Here is a 27549-nt window from a genome sequence, read left to right as displayed (position 1 = left end):
GGAAGGACCTTGGGAATGTCCTCCAGCGTTGGGCAGGGTGACAGAAGGCCCATGTTTCCAAAATTCCCGCTGAACTTTGGCCCTACCTCCTCCTGCCAAGGCAAGGAGATAACGAAGGGCAAAGCACATGCTCACCACCCATCCCTGAGCTGTGGCAGGAGGATCAGCCGCTTCCCCCGACCCTGCTGGTGGCCTGGGGGGGAATCGAACCATGATGGCACTGCCACACACCACTGCCAGGAGAGGCCTGGCCACAGCAGGGGACACGGCAAGGCCCCCGTGCTGGAAAGGCCCCTGCAGGCCATCCCCTCCGTCCCACCTGGGATCCCCGTGTGCCTGGGGCGGCTCTCGCCTCTCAGGCTTCTTCCTGGGCTCCTCCATGCCCAGGAGGCCCAGGAGGCTGCTTACACCAGGACAGACGCGGGACATTTGAGCGGGTGAGGCGGGAGGAAATAGGGTGTATTGGAAATAGCGCTGGTGCTGGAAACACAGAAGGAGATACGAGGCCCACAGGGTGCTGCTCGGGGGCCTGGCCGGGCACTGAACAGAGCTGTCCTGGGGCAGCAGCGGCGAGACCGAAGCACCAAGGCCACCAAGGCGGCAGCGCTACGGGACAACCGAGGGAGGCGAGCGGCCGGCCGGAGCAGGCCGGAGGGGCTCAGGGCAAGGCCCGGCGAGGAGGAGCCGAGGCGCTGATGCGGAGGCCGAGGCCCTGCCCCCGTCCCTCCCCGCGGCCCCGGGCGCCCCATCCCCGCCCCGCGGCGGGCGGTGCCGGCGCAGCGCGGAGCCATGGCGGTGAGCGGCGGGGCCGGGCCGGGCCGCTGGGGGCTGGGGGTTTGGGGGGGGGGGGGGAGCGGGGTCCGGGCGAGGCCGCTGACCGCGTCTCTTGGCTCCGCAGCCCAAGGGCAAGGCGGGCACCAAGGGCAAGAAGCAGATCTTGGAGGAGAACCGCGAGACGCTGCGCTTCTACCTCCGCATCATCCTCGGGGCCTCGGTGAGTGCGGCCGGGGCCGGGCAGGGCCCAGCGCGGGGCCGTGCCGGGCTGACGCCGCCTTCGCTCTCCCCGCAGGCCGTGTACGCCGTGGTGAACCTGGTCATCTTCTACCCCGCCGCCTCCGCCTGGACGTGGGTGAGCCTCGGGCAGACGGGGCCCGGCCGGGGCCCCCCCCTGCCCCCCCCGCTGCCCCCCGGCCCGGCGGCGGCGGAGGCAGCGGTGCCCGAGCGCTCTTTGCTCCTTGCAGCTCGCCTTCGTCTTCAGCTCCGTGGTCTACGGCACCAGCTACCGCTCCATGAACTCCATGGCAAAGCCGTCTTTCACAGACGATGGCAGCCTTGCCGACGGGGGAATTGACCTGAATATGGAGCAGGGGATGGCAGAGTGAGTGTCCGCACCGCGCAGTCCAGGTGAGCAGGAGCTGCTGCCTGAGCGCGCTCGCAGGGCGCCGGGAGGAGGCCGGGCGGCGCTCCCCGCTCACCCGAGGGGAGCCGGCAGCCTTCCGCTCGCTGCTCCGCCGGCCTTCAGCCCTTCTTTCCCAGAATGAGCCTAACCGGCCTCGTTAGCTGAGCGCTTGGCCCGGTCGTGAGCCGCCACGCGGGCGGTCAGCTTGGGACCGCAGCCGTCCGTCCGTCCGTCCTTAGGGCCTTGCCTCAGTGCCGAGGCGCGCAGGTAGGAGATCCCACAGGAGATCCCACAGGAGATCCCACAGGAGATCCCACAGGAGATCCAGCTCAGCTGGAGCAGCCTAAACCCTCTGTCAGGAAGAGGCAGCGCTGACCCCCTGCGCGCTTCGCAGCACACGGTGAAATTTTATTTTTTATTAACCACCACTGCAGGTAGTGCTTGATAGGGCAGAAGGGCGCACGCTGCCAGCTACCCCAGCTTGGCTGCAAACTGCCGGTGTCTTGATCTGTTCTAATTCAGTTGTTTCCGTACTAAAAAACCTGCTCAGCACCTTAACTCCTTGCACCACCTTGGCCTTTTTGCCTTCTATACTTGTGCTTTACCTACATCTGTCTCCAGACAGTGCGGAGTGCCTGTTCGGTGTTAGAGGCGACACAACTCCCTTTCCCTTGATTAAGGAACACGCAACAGTAATTCCTGCAAAGCGATGTTAAATAAAATAAGGAGATAACTCTACAGAAACAGTAGAAATATTTTCTAGATTCATGTGTTTTCCAACAGTGAACCCCAAGCTAGTTTTAGAACATTGTAAGGCAGTTTTGGACACTCCAGCTTTGGCTCTCTGTTCTCCCTGCCCTCAGCTTCCCGTCTGTTGGTTCAGTCTTTGTTGTGGTACTTCAGTGTGCATTTAGTGAGGTGTCTGGAGTTCTTGGCCTCTTCCCTCCAATGTCTTTGGGGTTGGTATGATTTTAGGTTTATGACTGTCTTTCACTTGCTGTTGGAGTTGTGAAGAAACACAGTGGGGCTCTGTGTCCAGCAGAGGAACTGTAATCCAAATCAGGCAGGAGAGAGAGGTAGAGGAGGAGGCAAGCAGGCATTTTTGGGTGGATTAGCTATGCAGGTGTTGGACTGGGGAGGCAGGATTACAGGCTGAGCATTGCTGGTTTGTGTTGTCCTCTCATCAGTGTTCAGGTTGCTTCAGCTTCTTACCTGACAGTCAAGGTGTAATAGTCCTGCCCAGGGAAGCAGCTCATTTTCACGTCAAGCATCCTCTTGCTGGAAGGCCCACGTTTTGCTTTTTTTTTTTTTTTTAACACAAGTCTCATTTCTCCAGCCAGCAGATGAATAGGGACATTATTAGCAGGCAGCCTTACTGACACAGCACAGAACCTGTTCTCTCTGCACATGATGAACTCCCATCTGCTGTGGTTTTGCTTCTTGAGTAGTGAATTTTCTACAGGCAGCACAGTGACACAAATGTCCAGTGTAGGAGACGCAGCCACAGGGATAATGCAGACAGAAAAAGAGGGAATTATTTCTAGGACAACTTGTGAGCCGGTTGCTTTACACTGTGCTCATCCTGTAGTAACTCCTTGCTTGTCAGCTGAGCATTTTTCTCCTGTTTTATACTTGCCATTTCTTTTGGCTCTCTTGAGTAATTCTAAAAGCACAAAATATTTTGGATACCCTTTTTTATGGAAACACAATACAGGACAGTTGATTAAGAAAAATAAGGGAGTTTAATGTTGTCTTGGGTATCCTAGTTGTGAGGGATGCTCTTCGGCAACAGAGCATGCTAGCTACCCCACTGCCTGGGTGTGATGGCGCTGTCAAGGGATTGACCTACTGGGACTGAAGGCTGATCTCACGGTGCAGGGAGTTGCAGGTGTTTTGGAGAGCTGGGCTCAGTGTGGGAGGTCCCCCTGGGTGACCTCCGGTGATGCACTAAATTCTGAACCTCAGTATTCCATCGTAGCATTGTTGATGGTAATTTCTGCAGTGTCTGGTGTGCTCGGTGTGATGATGGTGTCCCATCGTAATCCAACTGATGAATACCTAACATCACTTTGTTTTGCTCTGTGCTGCCCAGAATGAGACAAGCTAATTCGTTACCACTGCACTTGCTGTTGTTTTTTTTAACTCCATTTTTGGATGTGACTCGAGTGCTTCTTGCTCCAGCAGATTATCACAGAATCACAGACTGGATGAGGCTGTTGAAGGGGCCTCTGGAGGTCATCTGGTCCAGCCACTCATCCAGCAGGGTACTCCAGAGCAGGGTGCCCAGGACTGTGTCCAGGCACCTTTTGAATATCTCCAGTGATGACTCCACAACTTCTCTGTGCCAGTGCTCCGTCACCCACACAGCACAGAAGTGCTTCCTGATGTTCAGAGGGAACCTCCTGTGCTCCAGCTTGTGCCCACTGCCTCTTGTCCTGTCCCCTGCCTGGCTCTGTCTTCTCTGCACCCTCCCTTCAGGTATTTATGTACACTGATGAGATCCCCCCTGAGCCTTCTCTTTTCCACGCTGAACAGTCCCAACTCTCAGCTCCTCCTCGTAGCAGACATGCTTCGGTCCTTTCAGCACCTTCATGCACCTTCTCTGGACTCTCCAGTCTGTCCATGTGTCTCTTGTACTGGGGAGCAGAGAACTGGACCCATTACCCAGGTGTGGCCTCACCAGTGCTGAGCAGAGGGGCAGGATCACATCCCTTCACCTGCTGGCAGCACTCCTCCTAGTGCAGCCCAGGCTCCTTCTTTTCCTGAATGGCACGTCACTGGCTTATGTTCAGCTGGGTTATTCTTCCCGGTCAGGGGGCCCGTAGCAGACCCCCACTATGTTGTCACCTGTACCTCTTCTCTCTTTAATCTTAACCCATAAACTCTCGGTCAGCTCCTTGTCCGTGCCTGGGCAGAGCTCCAGCGCTCCAGCTGCTCTCTCACAGAGGGCAGCCCCTGCCTCGCCGTCCCAGCCAGTCCTTCCTAAGGAGCCTGCATCCCACCACTGCGACGCTCCACTCATGGGGGCTGTCCCAGCACATCTCCCTGATCCCAACAAGATCGCACCCCTGCAGCTGCACACACATCTCCTTGTTTATTCCCCATCCTGCGTGCAGTGGTATACGGGCGCTTAAGGGAAGCAGCCCGTGTGTTGAGTTCCTCGAAAGGGACTGGGGGATTTTTCCACAGCGCTGCCTTGTAGGCACTTCCTCGCTTACAGGCAGATGCTGGAGGTGACCCAACTGAGGCCCCCTTTTGTTGATTTTTGTGATCTCTCCTTGTCACATCACCCCATGCCCTTTGTGCAGTGACCTGTCCGTTCCTCCCTCTCAGGGCTGCTGCTTACTCTCACCCTCCCCCGTGGTTCCTAGTTGGAAGCCGTCCTTACGAGGTCTGCCATCCTGTTGGTGAAAATGTCTTTACCTCGCTTTGTGAGGTGGATCCCATCTCTTCCAAGCAGATGCTGATCTGCGAATGGCATCCCATGGTCACAGAGCCCCAAACCCTGTCACCAACACCAGTTCTGCTGCCAGTTACTGACTTGTACATTGCCCTCCTCCTCACACCCTTTCCCCTCGCTGTCGGGATTGAGACCACCACCTGGGCTCCCATGCCCTTGACCACTGCCTCCAGAGCTCGCATGTGGGATGTTGGATCCCTGCAGATCCTGGATCCGGCCCAGCAGGCAGCAAGCCTCCCTGGGTGACAGGTCAGGTCACCGGGTGGGTGCCTCTGTCCCCTGTGGCAGGCACTTGCGATGTGCCTGTGCAGCATCCCCCTCGTGATGACTTCATTTCTTCCTGGCGGTCTTGGGTGGTTTAGGGTGAGGTGCACCCCTTTGTTTGCTTGTAGGGACATCCGGCTCCTCTTCAGTGCTGACGGTGGTGAACCTGTTTCGGAGGTGTAAGCCCTTAGGTGGGGCAGGAGCTTCCCTGTTGGTGCCAGAAGTTAGCAGCTTCCATCCTTCCCCTTCTCCAGAGGTTGTGCTTACCTCTGGACACTGCCTGCTTCTCTGCTGCAGTTGTGGTCTGAGGTTCTTCAAGCTGTGACACAGAGAAGATCCTATCCATCTTCTTCTGATGAATTCTCATTTGATGAATTCCCATCTCGTCTTCTCTGATGGTGCGCAGCCCGCTCACTTCTCATAGATCTTCATTTGGTGGCCCACCTCCTTCAGGGCAGGGGGTCCTTGCAGGGCCATCTCCTGGCGTCAGAGGCAGGCTCAAGGCTCTCCCTGCAGCCCGGCACCTGCAGAGCGGTGTCCACCATCCAAAGCTCTGTGGTGAGGCGCCCACCCTAGCAGGGAGCTGCTCCTGTAGTGTTTTTTACCTGCTCCAATAGTGGTTTTTTGATTCTGACACGCTGCTGAACCTCGGCTCCCCCAGAGGGTGGTGGTGGAGCAGTGGGCAGCTTGTTCCTGTCCATCACTGCTCTCAGCGCTGCCTCGGGCTGGTGGGGGCTGGAACTGAGGGGCTCATGTTTTGCTTTTCTTCCCTCAGGCACCTCAAGGATGTGATCCTGCTGACAGCTATGGTCCAAGTGCTGAGCTGCTTCTCACTCTACGTCTGGTACTTCTGGCTCTTGGTAAGCCCTGCAGTTGTTCTTGTTGCTCTGAGTTGTGCCTGTCTTTCCCTGTCTTCAGAACTGAGGACGTTATTTATCCATTCCATTTCAAAGTGTCCTGTTTCAGGCTGAAACTGCTGATAATTATGTTTATTTTCATCAAACATTGTAAAAATATGAGGGAAAGAAATCCTGATCCCTCTGGTTCAACCTCCTAGTAAATCATGCAAAACCTGACCTTGGCCTTTCCCTCTGGTCCTGTGAAATGGCAACAGGAAGCATGAGGCAGATTAAAGCCCTCATTGTGCGTAGAGCTATTTTCTGTGCCTTTCTGTGACTGTGACAAACAGGCTGTGTTTCTTCTTGTTTGGTTTTCTCAGTCATTCACCAGCACTGACTGAGGCTGGGAACTGCTGCACCCCATGCCATTTGGTAGATCAAACTCTGCAGGCTTTGATCCTCCTTAACATACCGGGTGCTTTCTACTGCTGAAACATTTCTCATGTGCCTCCAGCTAAAACTGCTTTTGCAAAAGGGTAAAAAAATCTCCAAGCAATTAAAGCAACTGTGGTGGTGGTTTTTTTTTTTTTTTTTGAGCATATCCCATGAGGATACGTAATGCAATCTTGGGGGAGTAGAAAGATACCTTCTTTCCTTATTCCCAAGTTCCTTTCTAGCTGGTTCTGGCAGGGGGCAGCCTAGGCCCTGACTACCCTGGACACCATATGGATCGTGTTTTTTCATTCAGGGAAATGTGATTTTGTTTCTGAAGGAGGGAGAAGCAGAACGTCTGGGAAGCCGGATCTTTCTGGGTAATTCAGAACTGATGCTGGGATTTCCATACATGAAGTCTGAGTGCTGTGATCCCAGAGACGTATGCAAGGTCCCAAATCATATGAAACCAGGCCACTTATTTTGGGTGCTTGCCACTGCCTTTGATATCAGTGCATCTTGTGATGTCCCTGACCCAGCCTGTAGATATTTTCTAGCTCCTTCGGCTTCCCCTGTAGGACCAGCCGTCCTGACCTGCCAAAGCTGCCTCCGCAGTGACTGAGTTTGCTGCCACACGTGTTTTGCAGGCTCCGGGGCGTGCTCTGTACCTCCTGTGGGTGAACATCCTGGGGCCCTGGTTTACAGCCGAGTCTTCGGCCGCCAGTCAGGAACCAAACGAGAAGAAGCAGCGCCGACAAGAACGCCGCCAGATGAAGCGCTTTTAGCCCTGGCCGGGGAGATGGATTAACCCTGTCTCTCATCTCCATGCTGTTATTTCATCAGGGATGCGACAGAAACCAATCCGAAACCATCACAGTATCTATGTTGCCCTCTGTCATTGCTGCCATTCCATGATGAAGGCTGCAAGAGACTTCCCTTGGTTGGTTTCTTAGTGCCAGTCGAGGCCTTGCTCCTTGTGATGACAAGGCGGGGGGGTTATGCTGGGATGTGTAAATACCTTTCTAAAGCAGTGCTGTATCGCGTTCAAGGGTGGGGATTGCAATGCTGGAGGAAATATTATATTAAAGAGCAGAGTCTAATTGGCCATGCTGGCAGTGTGTTCATGCAGGGGTGCTCAAAGAGGGGAGCGGTTAAAAACGCCAGCATATTCTTGGAGGCCTGGACCAGATGGAAGCAAAATCCCCCAGCTCAGTTGTCTCATCCCTTCCCACACCTGCTCTGTGCCGTCCTGCCTGCTGCAGTATCAGCAGCCTGCAGAGGGGCCTCAGCTGCCCTGTGAGACTGGGAGTGTCTGGAGCAGCTGGAGGGTTATGAACTGAGCTTGTAGCCAAGCTTGGAGCTTTTGGGATTGAGCCTGGGCTCTCTGGAGCCATAAATTCGCCTGTACTACCTTTACGGGAGCTCGGTGGGATGAAAAGCTCCAGCTAGCAGAAGCAAAAACCAAATCTTTTTTTTTGTTTTGTTTTAAAAACTCCCATGGATGGCTTAGCTGGGGTGCTGTGACTGTGGCAGAGAGCCCACATTAGAAACCACGTACGGCTCAGGGCAACACCTGCTGTTGCCTGCGTTAATTTACTTGTGCTGTCCCTGCTCATTAGGGGGTTTTACACCCTGGTGACCTCTTCCTGCTCCTGACGCACCAGCTCACAAACATGCAGCTTTGCCCATGTGAGCAGGCTGTGTTAGCAGTGGTGCCAGCTAAGCTTTTGCACTCAATGCGATCCGTAACGTCTTGCCAACACGTAGTTTCCATTACATGTTTTTTATTACACCTTTTTTTTTCATAACATCAAGCCAGCTCCCCGCCCTGAGTCCTCCTGTGCCTTGATGCCAGGCAGAGTGGCTGGATTTGGGGCGCGCAATAATGATTATCTGTGGGTCTGCATGGTCTGCCGGGACAGGGCAGATACCTAGGAGCAGGGAGAGCAGATGTTATTTGGAGGAATTAAAGTATCTCCTGCTGCCAGGGAGGGCACGAGGGGAGCTGGGAACATTCCCCGGTACCTTGAGGATCCTCCCGTGCTCTCCCCACTGCAACCAGCCCAGCGCAACCTCCTGCTGCGGGACCGGTGCAGCTCCCAGGCTCTGCCCTGGCTCCCGCCAAACCCTTGTCTCCCCAAAACCACACAGAGTGGCACAGCACTCCCCGAAAATGCACGGAGCTGGGCGGGGGGGGCAACAATCAACAACAACCACACTGACCATCTCAGCTGCGCTACCCCGCGCAGCGGTACATGCACATTGGCCTCCCGGATGGAAGCCCAAGCTGTGCTGTCTTCTCCAGGCAAGGACTGGCTCGACAGCCCCAATAAATACCAAATAAATAGAGCCAGCAGCAGCAGCCAGGTGCTGGCAGGCTGCGCTGAGACACCCGGGGTGCCCGGTGCCGCTCAGTCGGGCAGCAGCTCCTCCAGCTCCTGCTCGTTCAGCTGGTTGGTGGTGACGATGTGGTCGAGCTGCTTCATGTACCGCTCCAGGTCCTGCATGAAGTGGGGGATGCGGGCCTTCTCCAGCACCCCAAATTTCTTCAGGCGGTTCACATCTTCGTAGGAGACCTGATGGGAAGAAGGGCGCGGGCAGGTCAGCGGGTGCCAGTGAAGGGTTTCTGGCCCACTGTGACCTTTCTGCCTGCCCAGCGGGGGTTTCCACCCTCATGCTGCCCAAATTCCCCTCCAGCCTGTGGGGAGGCACCAGGTGAGGAAAGGATTTGCAAGGATGAGTTTGTGGGTTTGGTCTTCTTTTTTTTTTTTTTTTTTAATTCTAGGGACAAGTAATACTGTGGAGCTTCTATGCACTAGCGTATTTAATTTAAAAAAAAACACAAACAAACAAACAAAAAAAACCAACCAAACTAATATCTCAATGCAGGTGCACCAAAAAAAAAAAATCTGTCACTGGTTGCAATTGCAGAAAAGCTAGCTAAGGTGTCCAGCAGCTTGTCAGTGATGTTTCTGTGGGTTTCCTTAATCAGCCATACTCTCCAGGATGTGCCCTCTGAGCAGAGGGAAGAGCCCCATGAAAGGGCCTCAGAGCAGCCGCCAGCCTCTCCCTGAAGGTCTCCCATGGAGGAGGACAGATTGTCCCACCCTTCCTTGGGTCTTTACAGCTCACACAGCCTTTCTGTGTTAGCTTGGAGACCCGTAAGTACACAGAAATACAAAGAGCTGAATGCCTTCCAGCCAAGGTTGAGGCTCACTTCTGTTGTACGGAGGGAAGTTGAGACTGCATCTGAAGCAGCGTCTCATCCTGCTGCCCCAGGAAAAACCCCCTATTTGCTCTCCCCAGGTCAACAGTCCTGGCTGCCCCAAACCAGAAAGCCCCTTCCTGGTGCGGGGCTCCAGCTGCTGACCCGTGCCGTTACCTTTCCAAGGGCAGCCAGCAAAGGGAAGTCGATGGTCTGCCGATGTCGCAGGATGCGGAGAATCCCATCCAGGTACACCTGGTCCTTACTGAAGCAGCCTGGAAAAGAGGGAAGGCCCAGGAAGTGCAATCAGGCGATTTCCCCAGGACAAGCCTTATCCTCCCGGGTGTGAAGGGAGGAAAGGCCCAAAGGATGAGCAGAGCCAGCACTGGGGACTTGTGCTGAGACGAAGCCTGGGCAGCTGAGTGCAGCGAGCCTCCATCTGCCAGAGCCCTTGGGAAAGAAGGAAGGCAGTAGAGCCTCTTACAGGGACACTCACCATTCCTTGGGATTAATTTTTTTTTTTTTTTAATGCAAGAATCTAAATTCACCCCCTAAAAAAAAATGCTCTCTTTCTCCTTTGGCTCCCTGGGAGCTTATACAAGTTGCTCTGCTCAGATCTATTGGACTGGGATGACGCCCCAGGTCTCTCCAGGCTGCCCCATCCACCCCTGGCTGACTGAGCAGCCGGAGAGGTGATGGGGCTGTCCTGTGTGCAAAACTGCCATAAAGATAAGTGTAAACCCATGTGAAAGCAGAGCTGGGGATGAGAGGGGAGCAGAGCCACCTCTTTAAAGGATGTTCTGGCTGTGAGTCTGGTGATGGTAAAGCCACCCAGCACCAAAACACACTTGTTTAAATAAATAATTAAAAAAACTTCCAAAAATGGAAGGCTTCATTCTCCCCGAGCTGTACCTGGCTGAGAGGTGTCAGTCTGGCCTCGCTTGGCCCGCACGCAGTATTCCCACCGGACGCCGGCGTCCTGGACGTACTGCTCCAGGTCCTGGAACAGGGCGGAGAAGGAGAGGCGGCTGGCCCGCTCGATGGTGTAGTAGAGCAGGGCCGCGCGCCAGAGGAAGGGCTGCTTGCGGAAGAGGACGCTGTGCAGGCTGGCCAAGCCTTCCTCCGTGGGGTTGGCGGGCTTCAGGCTGTACTGCTTGCGGCCCTCCGAGCTGTGCCAGGGCTGGCGGGTGTTGTTCACCCCGCGGATGTAGTGGGTGCCTGGGGGGACAAGAGCGAGCATCGTCAGCCAGGAACAACTTGGTGAGCCGCTGCGGGCCACCAAAAGCTTAACCCCCATCGTGTTCATCCCGCCTGCTATCCCAGCCCCAAGGCCATGATGCTGATGGCCATCGGGGGACGCTCAGCCTCCCCCCTGCTCGGCAGCTCTGCCCCCGGTCCCCGCCGCTGCCGCGGCCCCGCTGACCTATCTCGTGGCGCAGCATGCCCTCCAGCCAGTACTGCCGGGCTCCGGCCAGGTTGATCGCCAGCGTCGGGCGGCTGTCCTCCACCATCATCACGGCCTGGGACAGGAGGTCGTCGGTGAGCTGCACCACCACCTGCGCGGGAGGGAGAAGGGGGCAAGCGGCTGTTAGCAAGCCTCCTCAACACGCAGCCCGGGACTGCTGGAAGATGGCTTGGGTCATTCTTCAAAGTGTCCAAAGAAAACACGCTAAAGCTGTTCCAGTCCAGAAAGGAGGTATGTCAAAACTTCAGATACCAGGGGGCTCCCTGGACTTGATGAGAAAATGGGCAACCTGCTCTAGGTGACCCTGACTGAGCAGGGGGCTGCACCAGATGACCTCCAGAGGTCCCTTTCCAACCACCCTGTGATGCAGTGACTGTACAACGCTTGCCCTATCAAATCTTGGTAATAGTCCTGTACCCTGGGAAAGCCACAGCCGCTTCCTGGGCAGGGAGAGAGGGGACACACATGGTGGCAGTGTGGGAGGGCACTGTCCTTAGGTGGCACCAAGAAGGAACAGCTGATCCCCCTGCAAAGAGATGTAGCAGGACAGGCCCGGAGCCCAACGTGAAATAGCTCCTCTAGCCTTACTACAGCCACGGACTCTGAGCAGGCTGTGCTCCAGCCCATCTCCAGCACCCCTCCCGCTGCAGGCAGATCCCTGCAGCCTGCAGGACCACAGGCCACGTGCCGCCTTCCATCTTCACCCACCACCTCCCATGGGTAGACCAATGCCCAGCCAGTCCCCAACCAAAAGATGGCTAACCTCCCTAAACCCCCTCTTTGCCCTTTTTATTGTTGAGCATGACGTCGTACAGCATGGAATATCTCTTTGCTTAGTCCCAAGTCCTCTGCCCAGTTGTGTCCCCTCCCAGCATCTCCTGCACCCCCAATTAACTCACTGGGGGGGCAGATTGCTGCGGTACCAGCAGCCTTCCAGGAGACCCCTGGTGACACTGGGATTTACCTCCATCCATCAGCAGCAGCTGTGGAGACTGGTGCAGTTTGTGGCCCAGTTAACCCTTAGCATTTTACTTTTTGTGATAAACCGACCAAGATCAAGCAAGCAGCGTGTCCTGAAGCCGCTCTCTCCTCACCCCTGCTAGCCCAGACCAGGTCTACAAGCCACAGGAGTGGGAGAAGCACGGGGGCACGCGCTACTTTTGCACTGGACAAAAACTGGGGAGCAGGCACCTGGCTCCCGCACACAGCCAAGGGCAGAGCGCGCTGGGGTTGCACAGTGTCCGTGTGCCACCTGCATGCTTCACTGCATTGCTCCCGCTTCTCTGGCAAAGGTTTTTCAGTACAGTGCAATGTGAAACAAAGCACAAAGAGCACCAGCTTCGCCACTTTGCCCCAACAGAGCCACTTCATCGACCAGCTTTCCTTCAGCACTACGCGTGCAGCAATGGGGCCTTAACTGCTTTGTTATGGGTTCAACCCCTAGAGTAACCACCAAAAATATCCCCCAAGGGAACCTGGATCCATTTTCACACCTTCATCTCCTTTGTATTTTCCCTTTTAAGGCTTCAAGAGAAGAGCAACAAGGACAGATCCATCCAACATACCTGCAGCATGAGCTGCCAGCCACACACGTGGTAGGCAGGCTTCCTACCTGGGCACTTGCCAGCTGCAATCCTCAGCGGGACTGGTAAATATACAGAAAGAAACGGCTATTTTGGGAAACCTGGATATTGTGCATGATGGAACCAAGACAGCTGCTCACATCCGACATCAGTGCCCTCAGACCCATCCAGGAGTGGGATCCTGCATCGCCCCAGCGAGAGGAAGAACCAAACCCCATTCAGCCAGGCATACAGGACTCACGGGCACATACCACAGGCACATACCATTTGCATCTCAAAAATCCATCTGTCACACATGTATGAACTCTAAAAACACTTATTTCATGGCTGAAACTTCAGGATGAAAAGCAGAAAGCTGACAACGTCACACTCCTGAGCAAGAATTGCCTCTCAGCTTCTTGGCTTTCACTGCCAAACCGCTAGCATAGCCCAAACTGATGCGCACACATACTACTACACTACAGTTCTTACTTCTTTTATAAAAGAAAGAGAGGAGACTGAATCAGCTTGTTTTAAACCCCGATTTATTATTGTGTAAAGCTGTCCATTAAAGCCAGAAGTGCATCATAACAGAGCAGAATCTACTACTGTGCTAATTAACAGCATAAAAGACTTATACCACAATTAACTGGATTAAAATAGACAACTACAGAAGACACAGAGGAAAGACTTGCAAATTTACTTTTAACATGGGAGCATCCTTGAGCTTTATTTCTGCTCCAGTAAACAATTCAAAATAAATAAAAGTTGCACTTCTGCTGCCCCTTCCTGCACCCAGCCAGCACGCAGAGGTCACCGCTCTGGACCTTGTCCTCAGGCACAAGTCCTGACCTGGTACCTTGGTCAGCTGGGTCCTGCAGATTTTAGGAGATGCAGCTGAAAACCAGAGACAGCTTCACTGTAAGCAGAAATAAGGAGGCACATATGAGCCACACTTTGGTATTATTTTAACCAATTCCCATCTTCTGTGTTAGCTTGGTGTGACAGGAACACAACCTAGACATCCTGCGTTGCAGTCCCAAATACAGCTAGCTGGGGCTGAAATCCTGGAACCTGGGAGGGGAAGGGAAGAGACAAGGGGCAGAGCCTAAAGTAGAAGGTAAGGAATGCATTCCGTTGTCACAGCACTCTTCCTGCTCCCTCGAAGTCATTGCTGTGTTCTTCAACACAGAACTGGTGCCTGAACTCCTCTCAGAGTCCTGTGTCCCCCAGGCTTCGCTGTTTGACCTACAGCTTCTACGAGGAGCACAGAACGATGCGCTGTGTCAGCTTGTGGGTTTCAGCTGCACGAACACCAGCTAACACACGATGCTCAGCTGGCTGGGACAGGCCAGGCAAGGTCCACATCTTGTCTTGTCTCTCTTAATTGCCCCTACAGGGAAAAAAAACACAAGGGGGATGGTCTTTAGGTACTAGAAAATCCTGGGTAGATACAGAAAAAAAATAACTTCTTCCCTAGGGTAAAAGCTCTCTCTTATGTCTGCTTTCCCCCAGTCTGTTTATAATAATAATAATAAAAATAATTCACTGAGGTCTCTGCTTTTCTCTAGTTTCCAATTGTCCATCCTTGACCACACAACACTGAATTCCACAAGGACAACAACATGTATTCAGTGGTTTTCCAGGCCTCCTCTAAGCTCTGTACCAGAGGGAGCTGCTTCATTGGGATTATCCCAGCTGGTCGTTTCTGGGAGGCTGCCGCTCACTTGGCATCCCCTGAACAGTTCAAGTTTCAATCGTTCAAAAGCTAACTGTGAAAACAACTCTGTAAAAGATTCCATGCAAATGACAGCAGTATTGCATAAACCTGGGAGTCTAACAACACTGATCAAGTTACAGAGGTCAATGCTCCATGCAGATCATCTCCGCCGCTGTGACAACACCCAGCTCTCCCTTCCTGTCTGCACTGGCACCTTAATCCCCGACACTGAAGAAAACTAGCCAGGCTTCATGATAACCTGACCCGTTCATGGACAATACAGGGGAATGCCATGCTGAAGAATGTACCTCTTCTTTCATCCACAGCACAGGTTGCTCCTTACTTGACAGGAGTGAATTTGCTGGAAATTCATACTTTTTTCTCCCACTACTGATTACAGGAGTGATACAGGGCCCTTTGATTTCTTCCTCTCAGGTCCCACACAATGGCTAAAAGCATTTCTCAGACCAGCTGCAGCTCAGATTGCTTCCCCAGAGACCTTTGGTTCCTACACCTGCATAGATGTCGACGTGGCTCTGACAGCGGGAAGAAGTTGTTCTGAATGCCAGGGTGATGCTCAGTGGTGACGGTGAACCCGCACGCCAGGAGTGCTCCTGCTCGAGCGCTGCCCTCACTGAACAGCGGGGGTGTCCGCACGGATGCCCAGCAAGGTCTTACCACTGCCGCAGTCTGGGTGGGCTGCCAGGGCTGAGCTGGGTCAGGGAGGTCCCTCTTCCGACAAGATCCCTCTTCTGGAGAGGCCCGCAGAGGTACAGACACTGCTGCTTCAATAAGCGGCGAGCAACATCTGCAACAGAGCGCTCTGGCTTGAAAGGGTGGAGAGCTGATTTTTTTCCCTGGATTTATCACCAGGCCTGACATACCCCTAAGGCCTACGTACAAGGATCCCGGGGAAAATGCTTCGCATGTAGGCCCCAGGTTCACCAGGCCCAGACGGCACAGGCCTTCAGTGCTGAAGCCACAGCACTGATGATCTGCTGACAGTGCAAGCGTTCGGCATGGGCCTTGGCAAAAAAGAACTGACAAGTCTAGCCACGCTGTAAGGCAAGCACTGCCCATCAATCTTTGGTATCGTGCCTGATAAACAGAAGGCAGATGGAGCAGTTCAAAGCCATCTGTTTTCCTTCCCTCTTCCTATCTGACACCCACCAAGGTGAGCAAGGAGAACAGAATCAACTGCTGGAAAATCAAAGGTAGCTGAGAACGTGATGCTCAGAGCTGAAACCAGGTCCAGATGCCTAGTGGCACAAGCACTTTTGGGATAAGCTGGTAAGAATTAAAAGGAAGAAAGCACTCCCTCAGCACAATGTAAATCGAGGAAAACTCCAAGCAAGAACATCCCTGAATCTTTAGAGGAAGAATTCAAGTCAACAGCAGCACTTGTGACTTTTTTTTTTCTTCTCTCATGGTAAAGAAAAAGTAAAAACAACACAGAACAGCAATGCTGAACCCAACTATATGAAAAGGAAACTCTTAGTTTCTGTACAAGAGCTAGATGACATCAAGTAAAGCGATTAGGAAGCAGATTCAGGACAAAGAAGCATCAGTTAACTGTGCACCCTGCTGGTTTACAACGGTTCAAAATTGGTCAGATGAATGGAAGGGGTTTTAGACACACCAACAGCTTCTGGCTCAGGAAGCCACTGGTCTGCAGTGGCTAAAGGCCATGTGACATTCAGGGGAAAAGGGATGAAGGTCTCCTAAGCAGGAGATAAAACAGAGTTGGGCAGGAGAACAAAACCACTGAGGGAAGAAAGCAGACTGTGGTGAGGGTTGGGAAAGAGGATCAGTGACCACCTGGAGGATGAGGAGCCCTGCAGCCAAGGGGACAGCTGCACGTCACAGTCCACATGTGAGCACCAACAATGCGGTCTCATGGACGCATGCAGGGTGGTTGGGGCGCACCACAATTTGAAGACAGGCAAAAATTCGCCATGTAATTCCTTGTTCATCCTTTTTAGGAAAGCCTGATGACTTTTTAGAGGCATTGGCTTGTGGAGGTTTCTTCGTGTGTTTGTTTGCAATCCAGTGATAGCGTCGTTTTGTCTTATCGAGCAGAAGCTCCAAGAACTGCCCTGTGCAGAGCCAACTCTCCAGGAGCAATCAGAGGGAAACTGCACATCACCAGGGACGACTGCAGCTTCCATGCTCACCTTGCACTGCCCGCAGCACATCTCTGGATTCAGCAACAGGCACTGAAACCTGAGGCTTCCACCGGAAAGCACAGACCCTTGCAAGGTCAGCTCAGTCACCGCTGCTTTACAGTGCACTCGTTTCAGCCTTCGGCATCTTTGTTACAGAACCCCAGGCACTCTCCAAATCCCAATTTCAAAACCGAATAATGTATTGCAGAACCCAAGGGAGAAGAGCACAGGTTTTTCTAAGGCTGGCTTTTGCTGAGTAATCAAGTCAGGTCTGCAGAGCAATTGCACTGGCCAGCCCATATTCCCGATGGGCAGCATCACTCTCCTTATTTCAGGACCCCCATTTTGCCTAGGCACAGGTACTGTGAGAACAGGAGATTACAACTGCAGCTGAAGTCTTATTCCTGGGGCAGAAGGGCCAGCTCTCCAGATCTGTGATTTCTCTCATTTTGACCAGTATTCACAGCTCAGGCCTGAATTCCAAGCACAATCTCCAGCACATCCTTGCAGGCCACAAAGCTGTCTGTGCAGTTTGTGGGTGTAACGGCAGAGAAAAGAGCTCATCCCCAAAAACTGTGGGAGGAAGCAGGGGATGCTGATGGAGCCAAAGCCTCTCACCAGCTCTGCAGCACAGACAGCTCAGTCCTGGCAGGTTGGGGTGGGATGGGGCAGGGCGAGCACTGCTGGCAGGGCTCAGGGACACGCTAGCCAGGAGCACTAAAACCAAGGACATTTCACAGTGCCATGGATGACTGCGTAATACTTACCAACAGAGTCAAGGGTTACTTTGGTGCAAACTGGGAGCAGCTGGGAGATCCATGACAACTGTAAGGAGGCCTCCGAGCTCCGGCAGCATCACCTCAGCCCTGAGCCAGAACACAACCAGAACAGCTTCAGAACCTGCAGCTTGGACCACGCCAAAGAAACTCTCGAATACGTGAAGTTAATTGCGGTGCAAATACTTACCCGTAAACATGCTCCCTGGGGTGCTGGAAACTGGTATCCTGCCTTCATCACAGCTCAGACCATCCCTCTGCACCTCGAGTGCCAGGGATGGGCGCAGGGGTGCGAGGGGAGCGCTCTGCACTGACACCACCCTGGCAGCTAACGCCACCGGCCCTGCCCATCTGCAGGCTGCTCAAATCGCTGGAGCACGGGAGCGAGGTACGCCTCCTTTCCTACTGTACACCCAAACAATCGTTCTCCTTGCCAGTTTTGTAAAGACTCGTCTAGATGTTGCGCAAGTGTTTGTCCTGGGGCTTCACTCGGGCCAGGCAGCTCTATTTTAGCATCCCCCAAAGTGCTGTTTGCTTGCTAATTAGCTGGAAAGAGAAGCAGCTCAAGTTTCGACTTCGTGTTTCTGGTTGATGCAGGGGTTGTAGCTGAAGGTCTGGAGTTGCACCGCAGCCAGGCCAGGCAGAGAAAGCAGCAGCCATGCTTGCACACCCACAGCCCCTCGCGAACACTTTGGCCACACCAGACACAAGCTTTTGACGGCACTTTCCTCAGCTGCAGGCCAACAGCCCATGCTGCATGCCCAGCTCCCAAATACGCAGCACCTCGTGGTTTTGGGGCTGCCCCCAGTGCCGAGGAAGCCCCTGCAGCACAGGTCAAACAGGCCTGGGAGCTTTTCTACGCTGCAGCAGCACGGCACAGCCCGGTTCTGTGCTCTTCCATCTCTGATGGGGCTGGAACTGGATGAACTTTAAGGTTCCTTCCAAACCAAGCTGTTGGTATGATTCTACAACTGGGGAGCCACCGCAGGGCTGAGACCTGTACCAGGAAAACCCGCACTGAGCCCTGCGGGGTGGTGGTGCCTCCCGCATCCTGCCAGAGCGATGCTCTGCAGTGAAGGCGCCGGGAAAACCGCAGGGCGCTCGCGGCTGACGCAGCCCCTAGCAGCTGGGTGACCTGCGGGGCCCCACGGGTAGAGTTTCTTTTTTCTTTCTTAAAAGAAACTCAGTATGATTAATGTGCAACATGAAATTGGCAACAGAAAAGCAAACGGCACTACAGAGCAGACAGCGTACAGCACGCAGCAGTCAGGAAATACAGACACAGGCAGCAGGGAGGGGAGGGAGGCAGATGGCCCCATGAAACCACTCTGTGCCTCGGCAGCACGTGAGATCGTCAGCAATGCAGCAGTGACAGGAGTTCCAGCAAGTTTTTGTCCCACAGCAGGAGCAACGTTTCACAACACTTGCTGTGCAGGAACAGGTGAAACATTTCCCTCTTCCCTTCCCCAGGGAAATCCAACACCATTTGTAGTGACTGGTAACGCACAAACCAATGTTTGAATGGTTTTACAGGCGCTTATCAGAAGTTTCAGAATAAATGAGCCATGCACCTTGCACCCCAATGTGCAAACATAATAATTGAACTCTTAGTTCCCTTGAACAAAGGGAAAATTACACAGGGCTGGCAGAAAGTCAGTCATACGCTAATATTTAAGAAAAGGTGTTTTTCTGCCCAGATGGAACAATTTGTTTTAGATTAGCAGAGAGGAACGTAATAGCTGAATTTAATCAATTAATAAAGTAAAGAGAGAGAACATAAGCAGGTGTTTATAAGTTAAGATTCGAGAACAAAGTGTGATTCTTTTTTCTTTTTGTAAAGGCACATCGCTGGCTGACAGGTAATCCCTGGGGGGCAAGGAAACTTCTGAAGAATTGAAATGTGTAATGACCTCAGTTCTGTTTGTTTGTTTTGTCATTTGGGTTTTCAATAAAAACAAACAAGACCCCAAAGCAAAACAAACAAATCCAACCCCCAAACCACTGTCTGGTCCCAACCTAGCACGTACAGAGAACAAAGGCTGAGGAGGACACTGGTACCACGTCCACATCCCAGGGACACCTCCGGGGACCTTGGAGCAAGCCACGCAGAGCCGGAGGAGGAACTTCACCTGAACCCTGCACTGCTGCCAGGCGGCGAGGGTGAGGAAGCCTCCTACAGCAGCTAGCACTTGTGCACGCTAACTGTGCCTCCTTGTGCCCTACAGCCAAAGGCAACTCCGCAAGCAAAAAGCAAAGCGAGGCCCGGAAATACTTCTCACCACTTGGCCCTGGAGCCATGGAAGTGTTTTGCACACATCTTGCAGGCAGGAAGAGGAGAAAGCCCCTTAAACGAAGCCTCGGGGCATCCCTCCTGCCCGTGCATGTCCAGCTGCCAGGAAACACTCATGGAACAGACAAATCCCCAAGCTCCTCACCCTGCTTTGTAACACCTGTGAGCTCGGTGTTAAAGGAGAGCAGGTTTCCAACCACGCAACTGTGACAGCAGCATCAGGAGTACAAGGAGCAGGCAGAGACCACTGGACGAGATGAATGTACACAGGTACGTTTTGTTTTCAGCTTTTCACTGAGACTTTGAGATGAGGGAGAAAGGGACAGTGCTCCTGAGAGAGCAGGAACCAAGGGGTAAACAAGCTGAAAGGAAGGAACTTGTTTCTTTTTTTTTAACCTGCTTATTTAAGTGCCTGAGATTTTTGGCTTAGTTTCTTGCAATTCCACTGTTACAGAGCAGCAGGGGTTTTGTTTTCTTTGGAAGGGGGGAGGTTATTTGGCTAACTTCAGGAAGCCAGCTGAAAATCCCTCCTGCCTCCCCAGACCTAGGTTTGCGCCCAGCGGGCACCGTCAGAAAGCAGCACGGCATGTGCAGCAAGGAGCAGTAAGAGATGCTGAACTTTCCACCCTCCTTCCCACACAGCTGAATTACCCCCAGTAATATCTCAACGAGGTATTTGCCACTCTGAAAGCCTCAGCTTGGAGTTTCAAAGCGCCATAACCCAGTACATCCCAGAGAACAGCAGGAAATCTCTCCCCCGTCTCTGCTTTTGAACATGTGAATGAACCCAGCTGTCAGAGATTTCTGCCATAGCACCGCTAGCAGAAATAGGCTATTCTTCCCAACGGTAATTGATGCCTCATGGAGGCAGCAAAATACTCCCCACCCCTGTGCCTGGCCACGCGGCCAAGCAGCAGCTCCGCTATCTCTCAAGCATAAAAGGGAGATATTTCTGGAATGAGAAATCAAGGGAAACTGGGGGGAGGAGGGGAGACACAACTAGCACCTGCTCCCCAACTCCAGGATGCAGCCAGCCAGGAGACATGCCAGAGATGGAAGGGAGCCACAGTTCAGAGTAGAAAAGCAGAGCGATTTACTGCGAGGTGAAAGAGAAAGGTAGACCTGCTTCCCTTTGCTCCTTCCTGCTCCAAACCCTGCTCTTCCTTGAGGCCAGGTTCAGGAGCACGCAGTCCAACTGCTGCTGCAGCCCACTCTGCTGCTCCGCTCTTTTCAGGCAGCTTGATACTGAGAGGTGCTGCCCCTCCCAGCTTGCCAAAAGCTGCACAAAACACCCGGCCCTGAGCTTGCATCAGGCGATGGCCAGGCTAAAAAAATCCTGCATTTGTACCACATTTGTCCAACCCACTTCCAGATTCTTACGCAGTGGTGGCCTTTGCTGGGAGCCGTAAATAGCCTGAAGAAGCTACTCAGAACGAGTCCAGCATCTCCAGAAGCAACACAGCAATGCAGAGGACTGTTGAAAACCTTCGTGAAACCCTTTTGCAAACAAAAATGCCACCAAGTTTGTTTATTGCATGCTGCACTACAAACTCAGGTCTCAGATACTACTTTAACTCCTGCCCTGAGACACGGGTTTCTCAAGCTTCTCTCCCCCAGTGAGTAGGTTTCTCCTCTGTACCCAAAACACTTCTTAACTGGACTGTTATCAGAATTGACACTTTGCTGAACAAAAGCACTGGTGAAAAATAAAATATTTTGCACATTTATTTTACAAATGATAAAAAACAAGGACGATGATTACCTCTCCCACGCAGCCTTCCTTCTGCATGTACTTTCGAATAACAGACCAGATCTGGCATTTGCTCAGCAGTCTCCCACCGGTGGCAACTTCAAAGCTCTCATAGGTCCCATACTTCTCCAGGACAGCATGAATGATCCTAATGGCCTGTCACACACACACAAACAAAATATCGGTCAAAACATCCTCTCCGCTCTCAAGCACATCTTCCACAGCACCAAAACTCCCAGGTGTAACAAAACCCAGCTGAAGAAATCACTGATAAAGGATTCAAGCAACTGCAAAGTGTCAAGAGCCTGTGAGGTGAGACATTTTTGTGATACCTAGCAGAAGAGTAAGACTAGGACATCTCGATGGTAGGCAAGTACCAGGACAGATCGATATGTAACACTGCCAGCATGGCCCGCGGCATGTTCTGTCTGCATTTTGTTGTTTCAGAAATCCTCACAAATGTCTATTTTGGGAATCGGGCAAAGCAGAACTGAAACAGCCTTACTGTGTGTAGCATGCCGCTTCTAGATGTTAAAGCCATGATTACTTTAATCTTTTCTGCTTTCACTTCCTCTTTGAAACTTTAGTGTTTGCAAATTTATTGACTTGCTTATTAGTTGCTTGTTGCAACACTGGCCTGATTTCAGGAACTCACAGCATGGAAGGCATCTGAGAGGGCACAGCTCCTGGCACAAGATATCTTCTGGCCTGGCATAAAAGTATCACAGTATGAAAACAGGATGGGCTCATGACTGGAGTTGCAGAAGAGTAATCTGTAAGAAGTAAGAATTTTGTTGCCCTCTGCTATATCAGGACAACAAAATTAGTACAAATCAGCCGCAGAGTTTTTAAAAAGGAGGTGGGGAAGTTAAAATGACTGCAGCAGCTCAGGGTGTTTGCTCTTCACCAGCTACCACATCTGCTCTGCAGAACTTCTGTAGAAATGACGATTTCAACACAGCACTCAAGACACAAAAGGGTCAGGACCGCATATGCAAACTCTCAGCAGAGGAGCATGCCAAGTAGCAAAGCCCCCATAACGAGCATTTCTCTTGGCAGCAACGCTGCTTCCTCTTCTTCAGGCAGGGTCTCAACACAACCAGTCTACTGCAAAAACAGCATCTTAATAAGAGCAGCATGTGCTATTTTATTAGCATTAACATTCATGTACCATCTATACAATGCAAACATTTATTAGTCTGTTTCTTACCCAGAAAGTGAGTTTGCATTGTCAATTTCAAGCAATGACTCTCTCTAGCCTATTAACACATATTTCAAATTGGATGAATACAATAGCTCCTCGGCGCTTGTTCTGGACTTTCTCAGCAGTTTTACTGCATCTGTAAACCTGGCTGAAGGGCTGCCTGCAGGATTCCTGCTCACCTTGTGCTGCTGAGCTTTTTAGCCCAGGACAAAGCTGCGTGCATTTTAACTACCTCCTCCAGCTGAGCTGCACGCTTTGCTCCTTCTCCTCCTCCAACTTACGCTGCTTTTGCAAGTTCAGACCCTAATGGGAACTGTACTTATTGCGAGAGGGATGAGATAAGCTGATCACTAGTATTTTACAGGCTGGAAATGATTGTGGTGCTAGCGTTCAGTGCACCTGGGCTGACTGCATGAACAGCCAGGTCGGGGACCAGGAGGACGCGTGGCTTCCACAGGGAATTAAAGGCACGGTTATGTACTTACCAGTGAAGGGGCACTCACGCCTTTGGCGGTGGTTTCACTACAACTCTTATCCCAGACACCATCAGTACTGCCTCTTTACTAGACCTGTACCACAGCACCAACTTCCACCGAACCTCACGCCATGCACAAAGTAGAGGGCAACTTCACACTGAGCACGGGGGCTACATCCTGGCTCAGACCTCAGGTCGGCGTTACCCAGGGCCTCTCCTCATACGCACCCGAGTCAGGGAGCAGAGGAAGCTGCGAGGAGCCTCCTGAACCCAGGTGCAGAGTGTCCTTTCTCCCATCTCACCCTGATGGTTGGTAAAGCCACTGGCTGCAGCCCTGCAGGAGCTTTCACCCCCTCCCTTGCCATCCCCTTCCCTGCTCCTAAGGACACCCCGGGTTATGACACGGATGCTTATTGCCCACACAAGCACTCACACCGCCTAGAACAGCCACAGCGATGGCCTGGAAGAGGGGCTCTGTGCCTGCCCTTCTCTCCCACGACAGAAGTTCCAGGTTTTCCTTCCCTGAACAATATCCCCTAAGCAGCTAAATTTTATTCTCAGTTCACTTATTCTGTCTTTCCAGGAGCAGCTTTTGTTTAAGATGTTCCACTTCTGTGACTGCATTTCCCCCCCTTTTCTCTCCACGTTACCATCTCTGCTGAAGATGGGGACGACAGCTCGCTATGGCACGCCGCGGCTCTGGGAGCCCTGGTGCTCCACAGCCTTCGCTCCCTGCCTGAAGGTCACTTGCTTCTAACATCTAACATCTAACCCCTCACATCTGCCGCTTTCAGGAGCTCAGCGACCACAACCTTCTCTGCAAGCACTTTCGCTGCTGCTCAGCCCCATCCCAAGCCATGAGACGGGCACTAAGCTGCACTCGCGGCCTTAAGACCACAAGCACGAGGCAAGGAGGAACTGGGCACAGATGGTGCACAAAGAGCACGTTCTGCGCCGACCTTCAGGCAGGTCACAGACAGCAGAGTTCCTAAGATACCACATTTGCTTTTCTGAGAAGCTGCTGAGCACCACGTCAGCCCTTCCTGCCCAGACAGTGTCCTGGCCGGCTCTCGGGGCAGGAGATTGTCACCAGCTCAGCCCACAAGCACGCGCACCACCACGTGTCGAGGGGCAGCAAGCACTCAGGTGGGGGTCCAAGCCCTGCCTTGATGCTGTTCTCAATCCTCTGACAAACTGGGTTGCCAACACACAGTCTTCTTGATCTCTATTGTCATGAGGCTAGGAGGACCCTTCTGATTTATTCAGTTTCTATGAAAAACAAACAAACAAAAACCACACCCAAACAAACAAACAAAAAACCCACAATGCATGCACAGAGCAGCCGATTCAGCAGAACTGAAGGGGTCATTAATTTCAAAACATGAAAAGTATGAACAGGGAGGGAGCTGATTTTGGTTTGTACAAAGAGGTTAACTTAGCAAAAAAAAACGTAATTTAAGCTCCATGACTAATGCAGGTTTTTAAAAGACATTTGTTAGCTGCCTAGAAAAAAAGTCTCCCAAAATAAAAGGGACTGAAAGGAGGCAACTGCAGGGTATCAGCAAAGGACTACTGACACCAGTGCTGCCAGGTTCCCATTCATCTCCTCTTTAACTGAGCTCTCACCTCCACAAGGCTTTCCCATCCAAATTACAGAATTTAAATGTTTCTCAACGGCTCTCATTCATGACTTGTGCATGCTGTGCTTTTTCCAGAAGGCAGAAGAGCCTCTGTTCTCCCAAGACACATCACACAGACATCAGAGAACTTGTAAAGACAGGGAGAAATATTTAACACTAATATCTCTTGCAATGAGTGTAAGAACCAGGATGAGAACATTCACGCCATTTATGAAGGCTGTTTCATTCAAAGTAATGCACAGAGACAAATAAATTCAATTATTCATATTGTAAGTCAACTGTCCTAGAAGAGGGGAAGTAGCTCTGAACAATTCCATTTACTGCATTAATCAGAGACTCAGACACACTTAAACGCAGGAAGGAACAAAAGAAATCACTGAAAAGCCAGCAAGGTCATTACAGGAATCAGACTACCTCCCCCAAAACAGCACTGTTGGCACCAATGTCACCGGGGCGGAGGTGCAGCAGAAACAGCACCAGAGAAGGCTAACTCTTTAGAAAGTTGTTTACTGAAAGGGACCGAGCAGCCCAGGTAACATTCATCTAGAGATGCAGAAGCATGAGGTGATACAATTGCTGCATACCAAAATGAAAACAAGTACTCTCTTCTCATCTCTGCAATACAAGTGGTCAAAAACCAAGAAACTAAGCAGTCGAGAAGCTGCTCTTCGAAACACTACAGGAAAACTCCCAACTAAGTGGTGCAAAGAAGCACCTCTTGTGTGCCAGTCTGATAGTTACTAAGGACAATTTTTTCCTCTTCCTCTGAAGCAACTAAGATGGTCATCACTGCAGACAAACTTTTTCCTACATCAGCGTGACATCCCGACCCATACCAAGACTGATCTCTAAAGGCTCCACATGGCCTCAACAAATAGTGAGCGTGACTTTTAATGTGCATGAGTTCGTGCACAGGGCATGCCCCTTCGATGTGCGCACTGCTTACTTGAACAAAATTGCTTCAGCTGTATGGATGCAGCAAGTTTAAAGACCTCAGGGCATGGCCTGCTCGCAGCTGCTCCTCACAGCGAGCCCCTGCTGTCCCGTCCAGCTCTGCCTCCCTTGCCCACGTCAGCCTGACAGTGCCTGGGCAAGGGCTGGGGCTTGTTTACCAACAGCATCGTGAAAGCCGCTTCCTTCTTGCCTCCTGCCTGTTCCCTCCTGCTCAGATGACTGGGTGCTCTGCTTGCTGTCATCCATGCGTAATTATTATCTATGGCGGAGAACAAGCCAGGAATATTTCAGTAGCTTATATCCAACCGAAGCAGTTAAGAATAAAACACAGAGACTGCCGTAAAAAGTGCCTACAGCCAGCTACTGTCCACATTTGCCAACAGTTATGTGTTATGGGTACCATGCAGGACAACCCTGAGGTTTTCCAGAACACAGACCAAACACAACCGCCAGGACACACAGGCTGGGGGCTGCTTCAAAGGCAAGCCAACCTCGTGCTGCAGCTCCTCGCCCATTATTTCTAACACAAGCGTGCCTCACAGAGCACCAGCTCCGAACCACGGCTGCACACCTGTAGGCAGCGTGAGGCTCGGAGCGTGGTCCAGCCCCTGAAGGGGTCATCCCCCGGGTAGAGAAGGTGTGCTACTGCTGTAGGTAGAATATTTAGCTAAGGGAGAGCTTAGATGGGGATGGGGAACCCACAGCTTCTCTGGGCAACCTGTTCCAGTGCCTCACAATCCTCACAGTAAGAATTTCTTCCAGATGTCTAGTCTAAACCTTCCCTCTTTGCATGTAAAGCCGGTACTCCTTGTCCTGTCACCACACCCCTGACACAAAGCCCTTCCCCAGCTCTCCCGCAGCCCCCTTTAGGGGCTGGCAGGCCGCCGTGAGGTCTCCCTGGAGCCTTCCCTTCTCCAGGCTGGACAGCCCCAGCTCTCCCAGCGTCTCCTCACAGCACAGGTGCTCCTGCCTCCTGATCATCCCCGTGGCCTCCTCCGGACCCACTCCAACAGCTCCACGTCCCGGTGCTGGGGGTCCCGGAGCTGAAGGGGGGCTCTCAGCTCACCAACACCTTAACACTTCTCCTCCCCACATGGCCTTCCTCGAGGGGCCGGAGGAAGGGGAGGAGCGTGCAGCCCCTAGTGTAACGCAGCGCACCCGCACTTCTCCCCGGGGCTGCCATTCCGGCAGCCGGACGGGAGGAGCGGGGGCGATGCTCCCGCCGCCCAAACGGAGGCGACGGCCTTGGCAAACGGAGGGCTCGGGGAGAGCCAACCCCGGCTCCCCGGGCCCGTCCCCGCGGCCGCACCCGGGGCTCACCTGGGCCACGAAGCGGTCGGAGGCGGCGCGGTACTTGTCCAGCACGGCCTCGGGCACCGGCTCGGCGTACTCGAACTGCGGGTCGTAGGCGAAGCGGGCCCGGAAGAACCGCTCCCGCTCGGCCTCCACGTTGAGCGGCCGCAGGGCCACGAGCAGGCAGGGGCTCCGCCGCCCGCCCCCGCCGCCGCCGCCGCCCTCCTCGCCCCGCGGCCGCCCGATGTGGGGCAGCGAGGCGGCGGAGCGCATCCTGCCGCCGCTCACGGCGCAAGTGCTGCCGCTGCGCCGCATGCCGGCGCCGCTCTCCGACAGCCGCCGGGTCCCCCTCGGGCACCGGGGCGAGCTGCCCGGCCCCGGGCGAGGCGGAGGGGACGGGCAGGAGCACGGCCGGGAGCCATCGCGGCCCGGCAGCGCGCCCAGCACGGCGCGGCCCTGCCCGCCCGCCGCCGCCGCCGCCCCCGGGTCCAGCACCATCTCCTCCAGCTCGGCGGCCCCGGCGGTGCCGCCTCACGCCGCCGCCCCCAGCGGCTGCCGGAGCGGAGAGCCGCGGACAGCGCCGCCCGCCGCCGCCGAGGCGCCGCCCAGCCCCCGGCTGAGGGAGCGGGGCCGGCCCGAGGGGGGCAGGCGGGAAG

The 27549-nt window shown here is 53.3% G+C and overlaps 2 protein-coding genes and 1 long non-coding RNA gene across 3 annotated transcripts; 1 reads left to right on the top strand and 2 right to left on the bottom strand.

Annotated features, from left to right (window-relative positions):
- The first annotated feature begins 726 nt into the window (after nucleotides 1–726).
- TMEM208 (transmembrane protein 208) lies at nucleotides 727–7499 on the top strand. Its single transcript, XM_083852018.1, has 6 exons — nucleotides 727–795; nucleotides 899–994; nucleotides 1070–1129; nucleotides 1242–1378; nucleotides 5899–5983; nucleotides 7042–7499. The coding sequence occupies exons 1-6, from the start codon at nucleotides 790–792 to the stop codon at nucleotides 7177–7179; spliced, it is 522 nt and encodes a 173-aa protein (XP_083708144.1). The 5' UTR covers nucleotides 727–789; the 3' UTR covers nucleotides 7180–7499.
- A 687-nt stretch (nucleotides 7500–8186) lies between these two features.
- Nucleotides 8187–27494, bottom strand: MATCAP1 (microtubule associated tyrosine carboxypeptidase 1). Its single transcript, XM_083852015.1, has 6 exons — nucleotides 26921–27494; nucleotides 21340–21483; nucleotides 11023–11155; nucleotides 10512–10817; nucleotides 9777–9874; nucleotides 8187–8970 (listed from the first exon to the last, which is right to left on the bottom strand). Exons 1-6 carry the CDS (start codon nucleotides 27389–27391, stop codon nucleotides 8806–8808), a joined length of 1317 nt encoding a protein of 438 aa, XP_083708141.1. The 5' UTR covers nucleotides 27392–27494; the 3' UTR covers nucleotides 8187–8805.
- LOC310905573 lies at nucleotides 13155–21333 on the bottom strand. The gene is made up of 3 exons (XR_014589139.1): nucleotides 17478–21333; nucleotides 17279–17377; nucleotides 13155–14019 (listed from the first exon to the last, which is right to left on the bottom strand). It is a non-coding gene; the product is annotated as an uncharacterized lncRNA (long non-coding RNA).
- Nucleotides 27495–27549: the final 55 nt, after the last annotated feature.

Source organism: Anser anser, assembly GCF_964211835.1.
Source record: "Anser anser genome assembly, chromosome: 11".
In the NCBI taxonomy this organism is placed as follows: Eukaryota; Metazoa; Chordata; class Aves; order Anseriformes; family Anatidae; genus Anser; species Anser anser.
The sequence above is the reverse complement of the archived record's forward strand: the minus strand, read 5'-3'. Positions and strand labels throughout refer to the sequence as shown.